Source organism: Rhipicephalus microplus, chromosome 2 (genome assembly GCF_043290135.1).
Source record: "Rhipicephalus microplus isolate Deutch F79 chromosome 2, USDA_Rmic, whole genome shotgun sequence".
NCBI classification, from domain to species: Eukaryota; Metazoa; Arthropoda; class Arachnida; order Ixodida; family Ixodidae; genus Rhipicephalus; species Rhipicephalus microplus.
In genome coordinates this window covers 219,732,474-219,751,601 of record NC_134701.1, presented here as the reverse complement: position 1 = coordinate 219,751,601, position 19,128 = coordinate 219,732,474, and the positions used below count along the sequence as shown (strand labels likewise).

The 19,128-nt window shown below is 47.2% G+C and overlaps 1 protein-coding gene across 1 annotated transcript in view; it reads left to right on the top strand.

The window, feature by feature from the left end:
* Positions 1 to 19,128, top strand: part of LOC142793763 (cell adhesion molecule Dscam1-like) — a 510,593-nt gene that overhangs the window by 353,302 nt on the left and 138,163 nt on the right. Inside the window, exon 4 of the mRNA XM_075885808.1 lies at positions 5,126 to 5,290. Within this exon, the coding sequence (XP_075741923.1) occupies positions 5,126 to 5,290 (165 nt within the window). The remainder of the gene's footprint in view (positions 1 to 5,125; positions 5,291 to 19,128) is intronic.

Sequence of the window (19,128 nt, the reverse complement as noted above, 5' to 3'; positions counted from 1 at the left end):
AAGTTCGAGTCTTCGTCCGTGAGGAAGTCGCCCGCCAACTTTCCCTAGTGCCCTTCACTCACGAGACCACCACCCGTCTACCTGCCCCGCTTCGCACTGCTATTTCGGAAGAGGTTGCCCAAGCTGTTCCTGTTGCGCACCACGAGCCGCCTCTATCCAGCCTTGCCCACTGCCAGCGTGCCGCGCAGCTGGTAGGCCCTCCTGTCGCCTATCCGCCAGCCGTGCAGCCTGTGGCCGCGCCCCTAACGTATGCAGCGCAGCCTGTGGCTCCTCCTGTCACCTGCTCGCAAGTGATACAGCCTGTAGCAGCGCCGTTCACATATGCAGACGCTGTGCGTAGGCTTCCGCAACCACCCTATACCTCGCGCTCACAGCCCGCACACCCGGCTGCTTATACTGCACCTTGGGCGGCACCACCAGTAGCCAATTCTTGGAGGACGCGTGATAACCGACCGATATGCTACGCCTGCTTTACTCCCGGACACGTTGCCCGCTACTGCCGCCGTCGACCTCAGACGTTCGGCGACTATGTCCGATCGTCGCAACCCGGCAGCCAACCCTTCGCGCAATACGGGCCGGTGTCGTCACCTCGCTATGCCCCTTCTAACGACCCCGACTTCGTGACGCCGCGCGCACCCTCTCCTCGTCGGCGATCGCCCTCCCCAATGCGTCGCCGGCCCAGACCTTCTGACCAGGAAAACTAAGCAACGCAGTTCAAGAGGCAAGAACTGCGCCGTTTTCGAACTGTCTAAGCCCTCGCTCCTCTCCTGCTAACGTGGTCGCAGTAACTGTTGAAGGTTATTGTACTTTCGCCCTTGTCGACACTGGCGCCGATGTTTCTGTTATTGCCGCTAATCTCTGCCGTTTATTACGCAAAGTAACGACGCCGCTTTCGGGACTGTCGCTTCACACCGCAAGCGCACAGCAAGTAACGCCTCTCACAGCTTGCACTGCAAGAGTCTCCATCGAAGGCATTCTTTACATCGTGGAGTTTATTGTTCTTCCTGTCTGTTCGCATGACGTCATCCTCGGGTGGGACTTCCTATCCCGCCATAATGCCGTCATAGACTGCGCACGCGCCGAAGTTGAATTTTCACCCTTGTGTGATGTCCCATTACTGGACGCTCCTCATCAGCCGCCGAAGTTGCTCGTTCATGAAGATACCGATATTCTGCCTGGAAATTTCGCCCTTGTTCCCGTTTCATGCAACGCCTACACTGACGCTACAGTTCTTTTTATGCCTTCCGATATCTTCAAATGTCGTCGAGCTTTGCCGCTGCCTTTCGCAACAATTGATCTTGCCGCCGGAAGAAGCAACATGTTCGTAAGCAATCCGCTTTCCACACCTGTCACATTGCTTGCGGGGGAATGTCTCGGCCGCGTGCAGGATCTCGACCCTTCGTTTTTGTTTGATGTCCCGGACGACTACTGCGACCACCCCAAAGCACTGTCGGCACTCAGGCAGTCGTCCGATGATACATTTTCCAGCGCCATCGCCGACACTCTCACTCCCACCGAACATGCCGACCTGCTGAATCTTCTGCGTGAGTTCAGGAGTTCGTTCGATGTGTCGCAACCTCAACTGGGCCGCACATCACAAGTCAAACATCATGTTGACACCGGCCTACACCAGCCACTGCGTCAAAGACCATACCGTGTCTCCGCTGAAGAGCGCCGCGTCATCAACGATCAAGTTGAAGATGTGCTTCGTAGAGACGTCATTCGACCATCCCACAGTCCCTGGGCATCTCCCGTCGTCCTGGTGCGTAAGAAAGACGGATCTATCCGATTTTGCGTGGACTATCGTCGTTTGAATAAGATAACCCGCAAGGACGTCTATCCTTTGCCGCGCATTGATGACGCCATTGACACCCTTCACGGAGCGGAATTTTTCTCGTCGCTAGATTTGCGGTCTGGCTACTGGCAGGTCCCAAAGGCAGAAGCCGATCGCCAAAAAACGGCATTTATTACACCAGACGGACAATATGAATTTAACGTCATGCCCTTTGGGCTTTGTAACGCGCCTGCCACGTTTGAGCGTCTTATGGATAATACGCTACGTGGCCTCAAATGGAATATGTGCCTCTGTTACCTCGACGATGTCGTGGTTTTCTCCTACGACTTTCCTACGCACCTCCTTCGCCTCAGGCACGTTTTGAGTTGTCTGACCAACGCTGGTCTGCAGCTTAACCAGAAAAAATGCCGCTTCGCTGCACGCGAGCTTGTCATCCTAGGTCACATCGTGTCCAAGCACGGCGTATTACCAGACCCAGCAAAACTTCGAGCAGTCGCAGAATTTCCCAAGCCGACGACCATGAAAGAACTTCGCAGTTTTGTAGGCCTATGCTCCTATTTCCGGCGCTTTGTTCGAAATTTTGCATCTATCATGTCACCGTTAACCCAGCTTCTTCGTGGTGACGTGAACCTCACCTCCTGGTCCCCTGCGTGTGACGTTGCCTTCACTACTCTGCGCCGTCTGCTCACTTCCCCACCTATTCTTCGCCACTTCGACCCGACGGCTCCTACCGAAGTGCACACCGACGCCAGCGGCGTCGGGCTAGGCGCGGTCCTCGCTCAACGAAAGCCCGGCTATTCAGAATACGTTGTAGCCTACGCTAGCCGCACTCTGACGAAAGCCGAAACTAATTGTATCGTGACAGAAAAAGAGTGTTTGGCTCTGGTGTGGGCGCTTGGAAAGTTCCGGCCGTACTTATACGGCCGCACGTTCGATCTAGTAACTGATCACCACGCGCTTTGCTGGCTCTCCACGTTGAAAGACCCTTCTGGCCACCTTGCGCGATGGGCACTCCGCATCCAGGAGTACGACATTCGCGTCGTATACCGCTGCGGACGCAAACACTCTGACGCTGATGCCCTGTCCCGCTCACCTTTACCACCAGATCAGACGTGCGGAAACACTTGCCTCCAGACCTTGTCATCGCTAAATCTCGACTCGATTGCCACCGAACAACGTCGTGACTCGTGGATCGCCTCTCTTATCGAATATTTATCTGGCACGTCCGACCTTCCAGTATCTCGATCCCTCCGACGTCAAGCTTTTCATTTCGCCATCCGCGATCAACTTCTTCATCGACGCAACTACGCTCCCGATGGCCGCCGGTGGTTGCTGGTCATTCCACGCACTTTACGATCGCAAGTATGCGCCTCCCTTCACGACGATCCACAATGTGGCCACGCTGGAGTGTTCAAAACATATGAACGCCTTCGCCATCGCTATTACTGGCGCGGCATGTACAATTTTGTACGTAAATTCGTGCAGTGCTGTCCTGACTGCCAGCGACGTAAATCAACACTGCCACGTGCGACTGGCGCATTGCAGCCACTTCCATGCCCTGCCAAGCCATTTGATCGCGTCGGCGTTGACCTCTACGGTCCCCTTCCATTGACACCAGATGGTAATCGGTGGATTATAGTGGCGGTTGACCACCTGACACGCTACGCCGAAACAGCCGCTTTGCCGAGCGCTACAGCTCCGGATGTCGCCTCTTTCATTTTGCAACGCTTTATCCTTCGACATGGTGCACCTCGAGAGCTCCTTAGTGACAGAGGCCGCGCTTTCCTTTCCGAGGTCGTCGAAACTCTGCTTTCGGAATGCCACGTCATTCATCGAAAAACGACAGCATACCACCCGCAGACTAACGGACTAACGGAACGGTTCAACCGCACGCTAGGTGATATGCTCTCAATGTACGTGGCATCTGATCATAGCAACTGGGACCGTGTTCTCCCATACGTCACGTTCGCATATAACACCGCAGCACAAACCACCACGGGATTCTCACCTTTCTTTCTTCTTTACGGACGTGAGCCTTCCCATACAATCGATACCCTACTTCCCCACCGTCCTGATGCTTCCGAGTGTCCACCTATCTCCGATGCTGCTAGACAAGCCGAAGAGTGCCGCCAGCTCGCCCGTACGTTCACGTCGGAAGAGCAACAACGCCAGAAAGAAACCCGTAGCACCTCTCTTCCGGATCCCAGGTACGCCCCAGGGTCTCTTGTGTGGCTTGCCATCCCATACCAAACACCGGGACTCTCCTCGAAACTTGTCCCCCGGTACGAGGGGCCTTACACCGTTTTGGAGAAAACCTCTCCGGTTAATTTCCTAATTGAACCAGTTTCCCGATCGGACGACATGCGCCGGCGTGCACGTGACATCGTCCATGTTTCCCGACTGAAACCGTACCATGAGCCTTTGCCTGAAACTTCTTAAGTCGCCAGGATGGCTCCTTTTTCAGCGGGGGCGATTGTGAAGAAGAAGATGTGCCTGCAGCGAGCAGCATCGCCAACGCCCGGCTCTCTCGGCTCGTGCTTCGGTTCGTTGCTGTGCCGATCGCTGGACGGTTCATCACGCTGTCTCGTCGCTGCCTTTAACGGCTAATAAACCTCTTCACAATATATATATATATATGGGATATGGCACAACGGGAGCGTTGTCAACAAGGATAAATATATTTATTTCCCAACAGTTTCGGGAGGGGACCTCCCTTCATCAGGGGATGAGTTATAGTTATAGTTGATGAGTTATAACTCATCCCCTGATGAAGGGAGGTCCCTCCCGAAACTGTTGGGAAATAAATATATTTATCCTTGTTGACAACGCTCCCGTTGTGCCATATCCCATACCTTCACGAAGACTAACTGGCCCATTGAATTATTACTTCCACTATATATATATATATATATATATATATATATATATATATATATATATATATATATATATATATATATATATATATATATATATCTACGATATTGTTCTTGTTGCACGTAAAACTCAAACATACATAAGCGCCATACGTGTCGTGCAAAATAAAAACGCTGATGCACGCCACCAGTTGAACCAATTCATCTTTTTTGTGATAGATAGTTGATACGGGGGACTGGTAGTAATGCTTTACATTAGATAGCTCTTGCGCACTGATCATCTGCTATGTAGCTCCTAAATCCCACTATGTAACCAATGCTACTCTCGTATTCTACCTGATTTTTTTTCTAAGCCGTTTACGTCCTTTAGAGCATCCTCTAACTTCTTTGCTTGCTGATAGACTACCTCACCTTAACTTACGCTTCTGTATCTTTCTCTGCTTCTTTCTATTAGCGACTGAACTCGGCCCCAAGTACCGGGTGACTTCAGACGGCGACCTGTGCGTATTCGGGGTGACTGACGTGTCTGACGCCAGACATCGTTACCGCTGTCACGTCCGACACCGACTGACTGGGGACATCCGGCCCAGCGTCAGCGCCGGCAGCCTTTTTGTCACGGGTGAGCAGCCTGTGGCCGCGTCTCTTTCGCTCCTCCTTTTCTTACACCTTCCGAGCGTCTGTGGCGCTGCTCGTTTTTAAGGATCTACCATTTTCAATAACGGGGATGTTAGGGCAGCCCATCCGATACTGTTTTCACTAGAACCTTAGAAAGTATGAGACTCTCGTGTACAGTGAGAACGTTAAATGCCTATACGGTCAATATAGATTTTGCGCCTGTAAAGACTGAGTAAATGCAAGTGCTTTTTATTTACCGAATGTGTTTAATCATAGGTTCGTGTTTAGTTATCGCTACGGCTAAACCTCTTACATATTATTTTGAATCATTATATTGCCTATATGCATAGAATAATACAATATTCTTACAATAATGGACGTCCGTCTACGAAATTGAATAAAGTATTTGTTCGCATTTTTAATTGCCAGCTGGTACTTCAAGTCACACGTTGCTCTTATTTTTGTTAGTGGTTCATGTTTTCGTACCAATCAGCATGGGGCATGTGTAGACATTTGAATATGGAATTTGAGTCTTGTACGAACTAATTGAATCAATTTTCTCTACTTTCGTATAGCTAGTATTCAATGTTTTAAATAACTCGTTATAACCAATGTCTAAAACACGACAAAATTATTGGTGCAACTTGGTTAGTTGGGTGGCTGAAAGTAACGTTAACGTCGGTATACACTAGGCTGTTCGTTAAAGGCCTTTTGTTAAGGCCATCACCGGTCTCCTGGTTCAAAATAAAGCCCATTGATAGGCGTGCGCGGGATTGCCCTTCAAAGGAGGTGGGGAAGGGTAAAAGGAAGGTTGGTAGCGGTGCTCCCTCCCCTATTAAGCCAATGTATGGCGCAGCCCTCCTATTCCCTCTCTCCGCTTTTTCTGCCCGTTCCCATGTGTGTGCCTGTTCAAGTACCCTCTTCGAGAGACATTTACTGTGCTCAGAACACCTCCCTTCCTATTGCGCAACAGAATCACCTATACGTGCACCCTCTCTGGTCACTAAAGAAACCAGCCACTCCCCACTCACCGTTTTCATGCTTCTGAGCATATGTTCATTTAAACGAGGTTATGTTATTCCCACAGATAGAAACGAACTAAAAACATAAACATAAAAACAAAATGTCCCGACTTTGACCCGCGAAACTCTCGATAATTAACTTAGCATGTGCAAATTGTTCACGCTTACAGTCACCGCTGTGGTGCCACCCCTCTTTCAAATTCAAAAACTCCCATCGTACTGGCAGACAGGTTAGGATGCTATGGTAAGCGGGCTTTTCGAACCAGAGCACGTTTTTTATTGAGTGATGAAATAGGAGAGCACTTATGACGATCACGCTCTACGTTACCGTTGTACTCCGAGGACAGGGCGCCACACGGCGAGGGGGGCACAGCGTCAGCAGGTGGCGGAGGGCGAACCAGTCAGCGAGAGCTACACTGGCGTTGGAGGTCACGGGCGGCACAGCTGTTCAGCTTGAAATTCTACAAGCAGCTCCATATATGGAAACGTCTAGTCTGCCAGAGTGTACGCAGTCTGCGGAATGTAGATTCTGTGTGCGTTCTTCGTAGTTTGGCTGTAATCTTATAGTTCACGTGACATCCTATTTTATCGTTGTTCTAATACGAAAGGCCATCAAAACTGTCATAGGAATCTTTGAACGTGCTTCCACGCAGTGATCATTACGCTAAGGCCTCCACAACACCTTGGAGGAGCTCGTCGTAGCACACAAAGTAAATCGATTCGAACGGGTTAGACGAACTCAAATTGCGCGAGCGACACTTCGAAGATTGTGTTATTCTGAAGCAATGCAACAATGTGATAAGAAAATGAATTTTCCAGCAACAATTGAACAGTACATCTCAGTAGCTCGCATTCCCCGAAATATGCATCCTACCTATGATCTCGACAAAAAAGAAAAGTCAGAATAAAGCAGCTTTGACAAAATTACAGTCGCAATCCGTACTCACTGATGCAGCGAAATATCCAGGAATCCCAGACCATGCTGTCAGCGTAGTCGACAGTGATGGCAAAGAGAGAACGGCAGCTAGCATCTTAACAACAGAAATCGACAGGGAAGAAGAAAGAGCGATGGCGCTAGCAGACTAAACCTGTACTGACAAAGCAGCAATACTAACCGATTCAAGCAGTTAGCCAAAATTTTCAGCAATATAGAATTTGCAAGCAAGCCATAAAAATTCTCGACACTGCAGTGAAGCGGAATCTACCTGTCACTTACAACGTTTGGACTCCAGGCCACGAGTCCGTGATGGGGAATGAGGCAGCCAATGCTTTCGCCCGAGCTTATGTTCACCGGGCGATCCCAAAGGACGCACTGAGGAGGAAAGAAGATTTACCTAAAAAAGTACAATAATATACTGCAGCACTACAGGCTAAGCAGAAGAATTTATCCTCCAGCTCACTCCAGCCTGACTCGGGAAGGGGCAGTAACCCTCAGGAAGCTGCAAAACAACACCTACGTTCACGGTACGCTGCTTCACCACCTCTCACCAACCAAGTATTCATTCACCTGCAAGCACTGTGATGTTCCGGAAACCCTATTCCACATGGTATGGGGATGCAGGCAAAGCCGTGGAGCCACTACACTAACTGAAGAGCAGTGGGAGGCCAAGTTATCACACCCAGGCCTGAAGAGTCATTGCAGCGTGATTCAACGGGCGCGGGAGAGGGCGAATGTCCGCAGCTACCTGAAATAAGAAAGCTGCCCACCTTGGGCACACAATGCGTTTGTTTAAATTAAACTTTATTCTCTCTCTCTGTATGCCTAATTCAAGATGGAGAACCACGTTTTGAGCTCTCAAAAATACGCTATCTATCTTATTTAATGGGACACACAATTTGACTACAAGTGGAAACGTGATCAATTTCTCTCAGCATACCAAGCAGATGTTTTGTCAAAATGTGTGCAAGAGGGCGCTTCTATTATGGGGCCTAATTATATACCCTAATGGCAGGCAGATTTACATTTCTTATGAAGGCGAATATACTTGACGCTCTTGTTACTCAGATTTGTTTAGAGAAATTTATTCTCACAGACAGTGAACATCAATTACAATCCAACAGAACATTGCGACAGAACACAACATGCACAGACACACCAAAAGTTGTTACAAAAAGATATGTGTACATATGTAAACGGAACACAACATACACAACTTACCCAACTACGCAGGAATTGTTACAAAAACAATGTCTACATATGCACAATACATGGTAAACGAAGAACACACAAATGAAATGTAGAGATCTATATGTCAGATATTTACATAGATTTACGAGCCCGCCGGTCGAATTCTCTGGAGCACTTCGTGGCGGCTTTCCTTAGAATTGCATCATAGTTTTGGTACTATGAACCCCTACAATTACTACTAGTGGTTTGCTGGTTTAGAATGCTGATTTCTTTATAATATAATGTCTTCTCTTTTGTTTCTCTCTCGGCGTGTTTATGTTTGTGTGTGCATCCATGCGTGTATATAGAGAGAGATCTTGATTGTTTAATGTGACCCTAGTCACCCCGAGTTCAGAAATGAAAAACAAATTACACCCCGCGCGTCCCATTACTTCGTTCGCGTCGATGTACAGGCCGTGCTTTCCCTCGCGGTAGCTGCTATCTAAACTAAGACACCAACTTTCTAGCAACGAGCTTCTTTGGTAACAGTAGCGACCTCTATAGAGGATCAACCCCTCGCTGTCCTAACCTAATCTAACCTAGAGTCTAACATAGAGGCTAGAGTCTGAAAGGTGTCTCGTCCAAGGGCCTCCGCCTAACCCGTTTTCTAAGCACGTTGCATTCATTGCGACGCACGTGGACACACGTAAAAAGCACAAAGTAAGACTGCCCGCACAAGCTTCCATCGCTTCCGCCGAACAAGGCTGACTCGGGGCCAAGTCCACACTCATCTCCCAACCTTTCCCTTGTAACGCGTCGGATACTGCTCAGACCCGTCAATTACAGAGTGGTCGAGGCCGCACATCGTGGCGAGATGGTGTCATTCTGCAGCATAGAAGAACAGGAGACGCCGGATGGCAAGGAGGCAGCCGCCAAAAGGAACGCGATAAACGGCCTTGGCGTGGACAGAGGGGAAGGAGTTCAGATCTATCTCTAGGGCCCCGGCGGCTGTCCCTTTTTGCAGACTCACGCTGGCAGGTGACGGAGAGAGGACGAGCGGAAGATGAGGTGCGTGCGCTGTTGTGGAACGGCAGCAGGAAATGCCCGCAAGGCAACAAAAGCACGCGCGTGCCACCGCGCGGGCGCTGGCTCCTAACCTTTCTCACTTTTGCGATTCTACAAGACAGGAAGACACCACTTCTGAAGACGCTACGCACAAGAGGGCAAGTCCGGGATGCGTTTGGGAGAGGAAGGAGTGCCCTATGGCACCCGTCTAAGTGGCTGTCACCAGAAAACCAAGGGAGCGGAAAAACTCTTCCGTTCGTTCAGAAATCACTGACTCCTTGGACACCCACGCAAAGAAAACTAGACAGCGTTCAGCCACACTTCGTAGTCAGGAGATGAGAAGGTGCAAAGTAGCTGTGCTGGAATGGCATGGCCTAGTAAAGCGTCGAACGGGAGAAGACAGGAACGGAGCAGCCCTGCTGTGTGGTATGCGCGTCGCTGCTTTCCTGGAACGGGGCCTTTTGCTCGAGGCCTTACGTTTGTGAAATTAAAGCTGCTCTCTTGAATAACAGGGCACAACAGGTCGTCACCTCCGAGCTTGAGAATGAGCGTGACGGCGCAATAATAAGGAGTAAGCAAGACGATGCTTTCACGTTTCTTCCGATTGCCTTCACTCTTCGCCTTGTAGGACTACCCTCGTTATTTCTTTATTTTTATCTGTAAGGACTTGAAACCATGCCCCGCCGCGGTGGTCTAGTGGCTAAGGTACTCGGCTGCTGACCCGCAGGTCGCGGGTTCGATTCCCGGCTGCGGCGGCTGCATTTCCGATGGAGGCGGAAATGTTGTAGGCCCGTGTACTCAGATTTGGGTGCACGTTAAAGAACCCCAGGTGGTCAAAATTTCCGGAGCCCTCAACTACGGCGTCTCTCATAATCAAATGGTGGTTTTGGGACGTTAAACCCCACAAATCAATCAAGGACTTGAAACCATCTGCATTTTTTTGTTAAATAGTTTGAACAGTTAGTGTACTCATCAAGTCATCCCTTTGCTTGATCACTTACGGCATTGCACAGTGTCCTCACTGAGTGACAATATAGTATTCAAGCACACAAAATGCGTGGCACAAAAAACGAGCTAAACAAGGAATACTATTGTGTAAGTTTCCCATTTCGATCCATGTATATTTCGTGCTCGAATATATTGTCATCACACATAAAGGCAACACTCAAAAATCCTTATTTTTAAAGTGACCACCACCCCACCCTAATAAACAAAAGCATGCAAAATAGACAGCATTATTGAGTACATTCGAACTCACCACATTACCCCGTTTCTAGTAAAAACTAATAAGTTTACACTAGGAGTGAAATGGTTTAAGAGCAGTGAAGTTGGTCAATCATAAGGAATCCACGTGATCTTTTTCGCTGACGCTACAATTTTCCTTGGCGTAGACAGAGTACGGTCCAACTACAGCCACTCGCAGACCGTGCAAGAATGTTCAAACTCCAATGCCCGAAATTGAAGTACAATGCCATGGCTATGGCACCCCTAATAAAAGCCTGGAACTTCCATCGCTCCTCTAACGTCACGATAGGCAAACTCGGAGCGCCGGCTGCGTGGATTCTCCTTGGGTTGACGTTTTTCTGCCGCGGCTGCGATTCGGCGCTTGTGCTGCTACGCGAGGTTAAACGTAGGTGGTGTGCAGCTGCGCCTTGGTTATTGATAAACCATGGCACGGAAGATTTTTAAAGACGATCATCTTTCTTGAGATCCTTCGACGCCAATATTTTGGTCTGTCTGTCTGTCTGTCTCTCTGTCTGTCTGTCTGTCTGTCTGTCTGTCTGTTCGTCCGTCTCTTTGTGTTTAGGAAAAGTAGGTAACGATTTAGAGTAATAGTTACTCTACTATGGGAGAGCTTAAAGCCGTCCCGTGGCTAGCGTCAACCTGTTCTGTTGTGCGGCGCGGAGTCTATGTTAGTCCACAGTAATGATTCTCTAATAGCACCAAAAAATATCTCAAATGGCCAACCCAATCCACAGCGCCCATCAATATTGCTCAGGTTTCAGCGTTCATACTTGTGCGTTTTTCAATTAAAAAGCAAATATTGCGCATATATGAGGCACCATAACAATACTTCAATGTTTTGTATGTGTGCCTTTACACTATAGAGAAGGCATACATAAGTAATTCTAAAGACCGCAGCGTTTATCACGCTGCGCTGACAGTGCAACGCGATGCTAAAAAAAAAGGCAGATCCCGCGTACAGTGGGAATCGATGGTATGCGAAGCACAAATGAGACAGCTTGAAATGTCATTTAAAAATCAGCACAACGTTACGAGATGGAGGTAAATGACGCCGTACATAACTTCCGTGTCATGATTATCATGTCTGGATGTGTCATTTACGTCCTCACCTATGTAGCATGTAGTCATGTTTTACATGATGAGCATGTCATGGTTATCATGTTTGGATGTTGTAGAAAACAGATTTGAAGATGGAGCTCGGAGGCGAGGAAGAAGAAGCAGCCAGGGTCACGCTCTGCACATTTTTTTTGTTCTGTCAACAATAAACCGAAGACGTATCGGTTATGCGGTCTCTCTGGTCCTTCTGAAACATGGTGCCGTGACCAGGATTGATCTGAAGACAGACGCAGAGACTTCAACCCCATTCGCAACAACGGGTTGAAGAACGAAGCAGTGGCGTCTGGCTCAAGGACTAACCGTCGAGAGAAGGACCACGACCGACGACTGTTGGCGACGCACATAAAAAAGGCAAGAGCTCTTTCAACACGTTTTAGGCATGAATAAAGAGGTCCTATCGAAGAAGCGGAAGACGCTTCGAGCAAATGTGACGACGCTTACGAGCGAAATCGATAAGAAGATAGAAGAAGACGCCGATCGAGCGCAACTTATGACGCTTCTAAACCAGATGAAGAGCGTGTCACAGACGCTAAGACAAGTTAACGAACAGATAGAACCATTCATTGAAGAAGACAGCGCGGAGGCAGAATTTGAAAGAGTTTTGCATTATGAGATGAAGATCGTCGCTGCAACGACAAAAATTGAGGAGCGATTACGCGAGTTAGAACAAGCGACGCAACTGACTACGAGAATAGTCACAGAACAGGCGAGTTCAGTGCAAGGTACTGATCAAATCTCGGAGACGCAAGAGCTTGTTAAGTTGCCACGCCTTGAAATGATCAAGTTTGATGGGAAAAAAACAGCATGGCCAAGGTTTTGGCATCAGTTCGAGACATCGGTGCATAACAGAGTGAATATGCCGAGGAATCAAAAATTTAATTATCTTCTGGCGTCTCTGAGCGGGCAGGCTGCTTCCCTCATAGAAGGCTTGCAGTTTTCTGATCAGAATTACGAGCATGCATTCGCTCTTTTGAAAAAAACCTTCGGACGAGAAGATAATTTAAAAGAGAACTACATAAAAGAGCTTGCAAATTTGGAAGCAGTGAAGAGTCCTAAAGATGTAGATGGGTTGAAGAAACTCTTCCAAAAGTTGCAAGTGAACACACGAGCACTGCAGTCGTTAGGAGTGGAAATGGATAGTTACGCCACAGTGATAGCTCCTGTTGTAAAATCTGCGCTACCGGTGGATATGAGGATTGAGATGAAGATGAAGGAGTTAAAGAAAGGTGACAACAGACCAGCAACTACGGAATCGAACTCAGCGTCAAGAAACAGCACGAGCAGTTTGAAAGAAATTATGGAGTTTTTAAACATATATATACGCAGCAGAGAAGAAACTCGAGAGGAAAAATACGACGTGACCCAGTCACCGCACAGTATGAGGCGGACTAGAACATCTACGCTTCAAAGCACCTCGATGAAAAAATGCATCTTTTGTGAGATGACTGGACACTACACGGAAGATTGCAGAAGAAGCATTAGTATGCAACAAAAGAAAGAAGCCTTGCAACAGGAACGAAGGTGCTTCAGATGCACCAGACCTCACCACACGGCGAAGATATGCCGTGCTAACGTACGCTGCAAAACATGCAAGGGAAGGCACGCGACATCCATGTGTCGACCACGTACGCCTGCAGGAAAGTCAACACAGCAGCAAAGCGGGGATGTTGAGCAAGTGCTTAAAAGCGCGCAACCTGACCGGTTAGACACCAGCAAGTCCTGTAACATGCACGCACAGCAGTCTGATGAACAGAAGTGCATACTACTGCAGACAGCCTTTTCGTGGACGGAGGGAGAAGGCAGCGGGTGCTACGCACGGATTCTGCTGGACAACGGGAGTCAGAGGACATTCATCTTCAAAAGCTTGTCAAGAAAACTAGCGTGCAAGGTAAAAAGATCCGAAAGGATTACTGTAGGATCATTTGGAGGAGGAGAGATGGAACTAGACATGAAAGTCGTCGAGGTCAGCGTGAGGAAGGATACCATCTCGGAGCCAGTCACGATTGAGGCACTGGAGATAGAAGTTATATCCTGTGACGTGCTACCATCGCCACCATTGACAATACACGAAAGAGCAAGATCGATGGGAATTCGTTTGGCTGATGACAACCAGAAGAAGGGCAAAGAAAGAAAAAATATGGAAACTTCTATATTAATTGGAGCAGATTATTACTGGACTGTCGTCACTGGTCGCATTTGCGAGATTCATCCAAAAGTAATGGCAATAGAAACAATATTGGGATGGACGGTCCGAGGTCCTGTAGGACTTCATTGTGTGCCGCTGAAATCATCGACGGTTATGGTACTCAAGGTCAGTGCCAAGTCGGACACGACTGCGGACCAACTGCAGAGATTCTGGGACTTGGAAAACATGGGCATCAAGGAGAACCCAGCAACAAAGATGAACGATGAACATGTGCTAGACTACGTCCGACAAACAATGGAGTTCAAGGCAGGAAGATACCAAGTGCGGCTACCATGGAAGGAAAACGTGACATTGGACGACAACACCACCATTGCAGAGAAGAGGCTAATGCAGGTGACCAAAAAATTATGCAAGGATAAAGATGAACTCCTAGCCTATGACAAAGCTATTCGAGAGTACTTTGAGCAAGAAATAGCAGAAAACGTCGAAGAAGATGCTGGATCCGATATACAGAACAAATTTGTATACTACATGCCGCATCAAGCAGTAATCAAGAAGGACCGAACAACGACAAAAATACGAATCGTCTTTGACGCATCGTCAAGCCAGAATCCAGGTGAATCCTTAAATGACAACTTGGAAAAGGGGCCAAACCTAAACCCCGACATCAGAAGCTTGCTGATGAACTTTCGACATCACAAGATCGCTATGTCAGCCGACGTGGAAAAAGCATTCCTGCAGATCAAGATACATGAAAATGACCGAGACGCACTGCGATTCATATGGTGGGAAAGAATACCCAGCGAAGATATGCCAACCCCGAAGATAAAAACGTGGAGGATGACGAGGGTTACTTTCGGAACTACACCAAGTAGCTTCCTTCTAGCGGCCACGATTCATCGACATTTGGATAAATTCGAAGAAAAATATCCTGCAGTTGTGGCGCAACTCCGGAAAGGAATCTACGTCGATGACGTTTTACTAGGAGCCGACGAATACTCGACATCGACAAAGATATACAAAAAAGCACGAGATAATTTTTGCTATGCGGGAATGAATTTAAGAAAATGGATTTCAAATGACGCCGAGCTAAGAAAACACTTTGATGAAGAAGGAGAGGATCTGGATCGAGGGATAAGAAAAGAGGGACAAATCAAGATTTTGGGACTGAAATGGAATTTCGTAGACGACGTGTTGAGCTTTCCCGACACTACATGGCGAAATGACAAGGACACGAGACAACTCTCAAAAAGACAGGTTTTGCAGGACACGGCAAAGCTATATGACCCTTTAGGTTTTTTGAAACCATTTTCAGTCAGAGCAAAAATATTGCTGCAAAAAATTTGGATGGATAAACTGAAATGGGATGACCCGTTACCAAGCCAGCATAGATCAACTTGGAAGGACTGGTCGGAGGAGCTTCAGCACTTAGATGACTTCACCGTTAACAGATGCTATGACAACAGACAAGCTGAAGTGAAAGCATCGACTCTGCACGTGTTCTCCGATGCGAGTCCAATGGCATATGGAGCAGTAGCATACATTGTAACAGAATACTCCGATGGAAGCAATGAAGCAAATTTAATTATTGCAAAGGGTAGAGTCGCTCCAATCAAAAAGATCACACTAGCAAGATTGGAGTTGTTGGCGGCCACAATATCAGTCAGATTGGCCAGTCATATAACCGAGAATTTCATCAGGAAACTGAGGAATGTGAAATTCTGGACTGACTCTCAAATTGTGTTATGCTGGATAAAGTCAAACAAGACGAAAGATCTGTTTGTTCGCAACCGCGCAGCAGAAATTAAGAGCAAGTCCAATGAGAGTCAATGGGGTTATGTTAAAAGTGATGAAAATCCTGCGGATTTTATGACAAGGGGGATGAAGATGAAACGTTTGCTGGACAGTGAATTATGGTGGAAAGGCCCCACGTGGGTCAAGAATGAAAAACAAAGCCCTGATTATGACATCACGCATGAATCGGACAGTGATGACAACAAAGACGAAGAAAAGACAGTGGCATGCTTAACTACCACCACGAGTGAAGAAAAGATAATTGATGTGAGCAGATTTGGATCATACAAGAAAGCGTTACGAGTTACCGCGTGGGTGATGCGTTATATAGGAAACCGACGAAAAGAAAGGAAAACAGGTTCGCTGACAGGAGAAGAATTGGACAAGGCAGAGTTTGTGCTGATAAAGCAGGAACAGAAAACGCTACAAAATGCAGTGACACGAATATATGACAACATGAATCTGTACGGCACGAACATCTTCGAAGATGATCAAGGTGTCCTGAGAGTAAAAGGGAGGCTTCAGTGGAGTGATTTGAGCTTTGATGAGAAGCATCCTATTATTTTACCAAGAGAAAGTCACTTTTCAGAACTCCTAGTTCTAAACGCGCATCAAGTAACAATGCACGGTGGCGTTGCGGCAACATTGACACATCTAAGAACGAAGTTTTGGATTCTGCGTGCCCGACAAATGGTGAAATATGTGATAAAGAAATGCATCACATGTAGGAGATTCAATTCTAGACCAATGGCACAAGAAATTCCACCTCTACCAGCTGACAGGATTACACAGACGAGGCCATTCGACACTGTTGGTATAGACTTTGCTGGACCGCTAAATGCTCGAGAGGAGAAAGGCGGAAAAGTTACAAAGTTTTACATTGTGATATTTACGTGTGCAGTAACAAGAGCCATACAACTGGAGTTGGTCAAGAGGATGTCATCAGAAGCGTTTATACAAGCATTCCGAAGATTCGTAGCTAGAAGAGGATTGTGTACAACTATTTACAGTGATAATGCAAGAGCATTCAAAAAATCTGAGAAAGAGTTGAACAAGATATTAAAGATGGAAGATGAAAGGGTTCAACAGTATACCAGTAACCTGAAAATAAAATGGAAGTTTATTGTAGAGTTAGCTCCATGGTGGGGAGGATTTTATGAAAGACTGATCAAAAGCTTTAAGACATCCATGGCAAAAACTATAGGTGCTCGACTTTTGGATGAAGAAGAACTACGGACTGTGGTTGTTGAAGCAGAAGGAGTACTTAACAACCGGCCTCTCACTTATGTGTATGACGATCCTAACGAGCCACAACCCATCACACGGGCGGACGTTATAGGAGGCAGGCAAGCAATGAACAAGCAGGAAGAAAACAGACTCGGAGAACACAGTTTGCTGAATTACTGGAGTGCAAGAAAACAGGCTATGATAACATGGTGGACCAGATGGAAAAAGGAGTACCTGAGGGAGCTTAAGTGTGCCAGCAGAAAAACAGAGCGTCACGCAAATGTACAAGAAGGAGATGTACTTCTGCTTGGAGAAGCGCGAAAAGGAACTCGGTGGAAACTCTGCAAGATCGAAAAGATTTTTCCAGGCAAGGATGGACTAGTGAGAACATGCTTGCTTCGTACACCTGAAGGAAAATTAGTCAAAAGGCCGATTCAACTGTTGTATTCTCTCGAAGGTTGCTTCGGTTGAATCTGGCCGGCGGGAAGATGTAGAAAACACATTTGAAGATGGAGCTCGGAGGCGAGGAAGAAGAAGCAGCCAGGGTCACGCTCTGCACATTTTTTTTGTTCTGTCAACAATAAACCGAAGACGTATCGGTTATGCGGTCTCTCTGGTCCTTCTGAAACAGATGTGTCATTTAACTTTGTCGTCCGTTCGCGTCGTGTAACACCGAGTTTGGTACATGTGAAGCTAGCGAAACAGCCACCAGCGCAACATGAGCGTGGCATGAAGTCATGTCGTCACGTGACACGCATCTCGTGATAATCATGTTTGCACCAGTCACATGCTTTAGTGATCCATTAACGTACTGTAATACCAAATTTGGTATATGTCACACTAGCGAAACGGCCGCGAGTGCATCGTGAGCGTGGCATGTCATAATTTTTATGCTAGGGTATGTCGCTTGTGTTTGCCATGCAATCATTCTTTATTTTTTATTCAAAGATTACCCCGCATTGCCCAAAGACGTTACAGCATGGTGGTTACAGAAACGACATAAACAATTCTTCATTCTTACAGCACACTTGCATGGCAGCCAATCCATTCCATACCAAACCAGGTTCGCAACATGCCATGTGAACGAAAACACCCCAAGAGCTGCAGGACCATGAAATAAAAATTATGACATTCATGACATACATGTCATGGTTTTCATGTTATGACTAGTCGAATATGCTCTTCCTACAGTCATGTCATGTCATACCAAGTATAGTATCGATACCATTATGGAAACGGCCAGGAGAGCTAAAGTGATTGGCGGATAGATAGATAGATAGATAGATAGATAGATAGATAGATAGATAGATAGATAGATAGATAGATAGATAGATAGATACGCCCAAAGTTGCCGAAGTTAGCAAAGAAATGCTTCGAAGTACTTGTTGTTGGGCTAGTTGGTTCGTCATACTGAGGGGAAATTCTAGACGCCTAAAGCACCACAGGAAGAAATAATCACAGAGAAAGAGCGTCAACTCGCAACTGATTTATTTGCAGGTGAAACGCAGGAAATATATTGCCGCACACGCATGTGCAGATCACACTACTTCATCTAGTCACATGACCACAGACATAAACTGAGGACGTTCAATCGGCATATCTAATCAAGCAACGAAGCGCAAAAATCAAGCTCAGACTTGCGCAAGACGACTGACGTGTCACTTTTACACAAGTCACCTTTTTTCTTTATCCAGAACGCTTCCATTATTTCACAGGCCAGAGCATCTGGGCTTTTGGCGAGGACCGAAACCCTTGAAAACCTTAAAGATGAAGTAGTGTGCTCTGCACATGTGTGTGCGGCTATATATTTCCTGCGTTTCTCCTGCAAATAAATCAGTTGCGAGTTGACGCTCTTTCTCTGTGATTATTTCCTCCTGTGGTGCTTTAGGCGTCTAGAATTACCCCTCAGTAAGAAATGCTTCGCATTTTAAAGGCAAGTACTTCCAACGCTTTGCTATGACGACATGGTGGTGGCACCTGCTGTCACTTTGCGTTCTACTCCTTGTCGCCTTCGAGACAGGTGGGCAATTTTCTCCGCGGGCGGGCACGCCTTCCTTTTTTTTTTTCGAAGATAACTGCCAGATGGCACTCGTGTCTAACGTGCCTCGATGCGCTCGTTC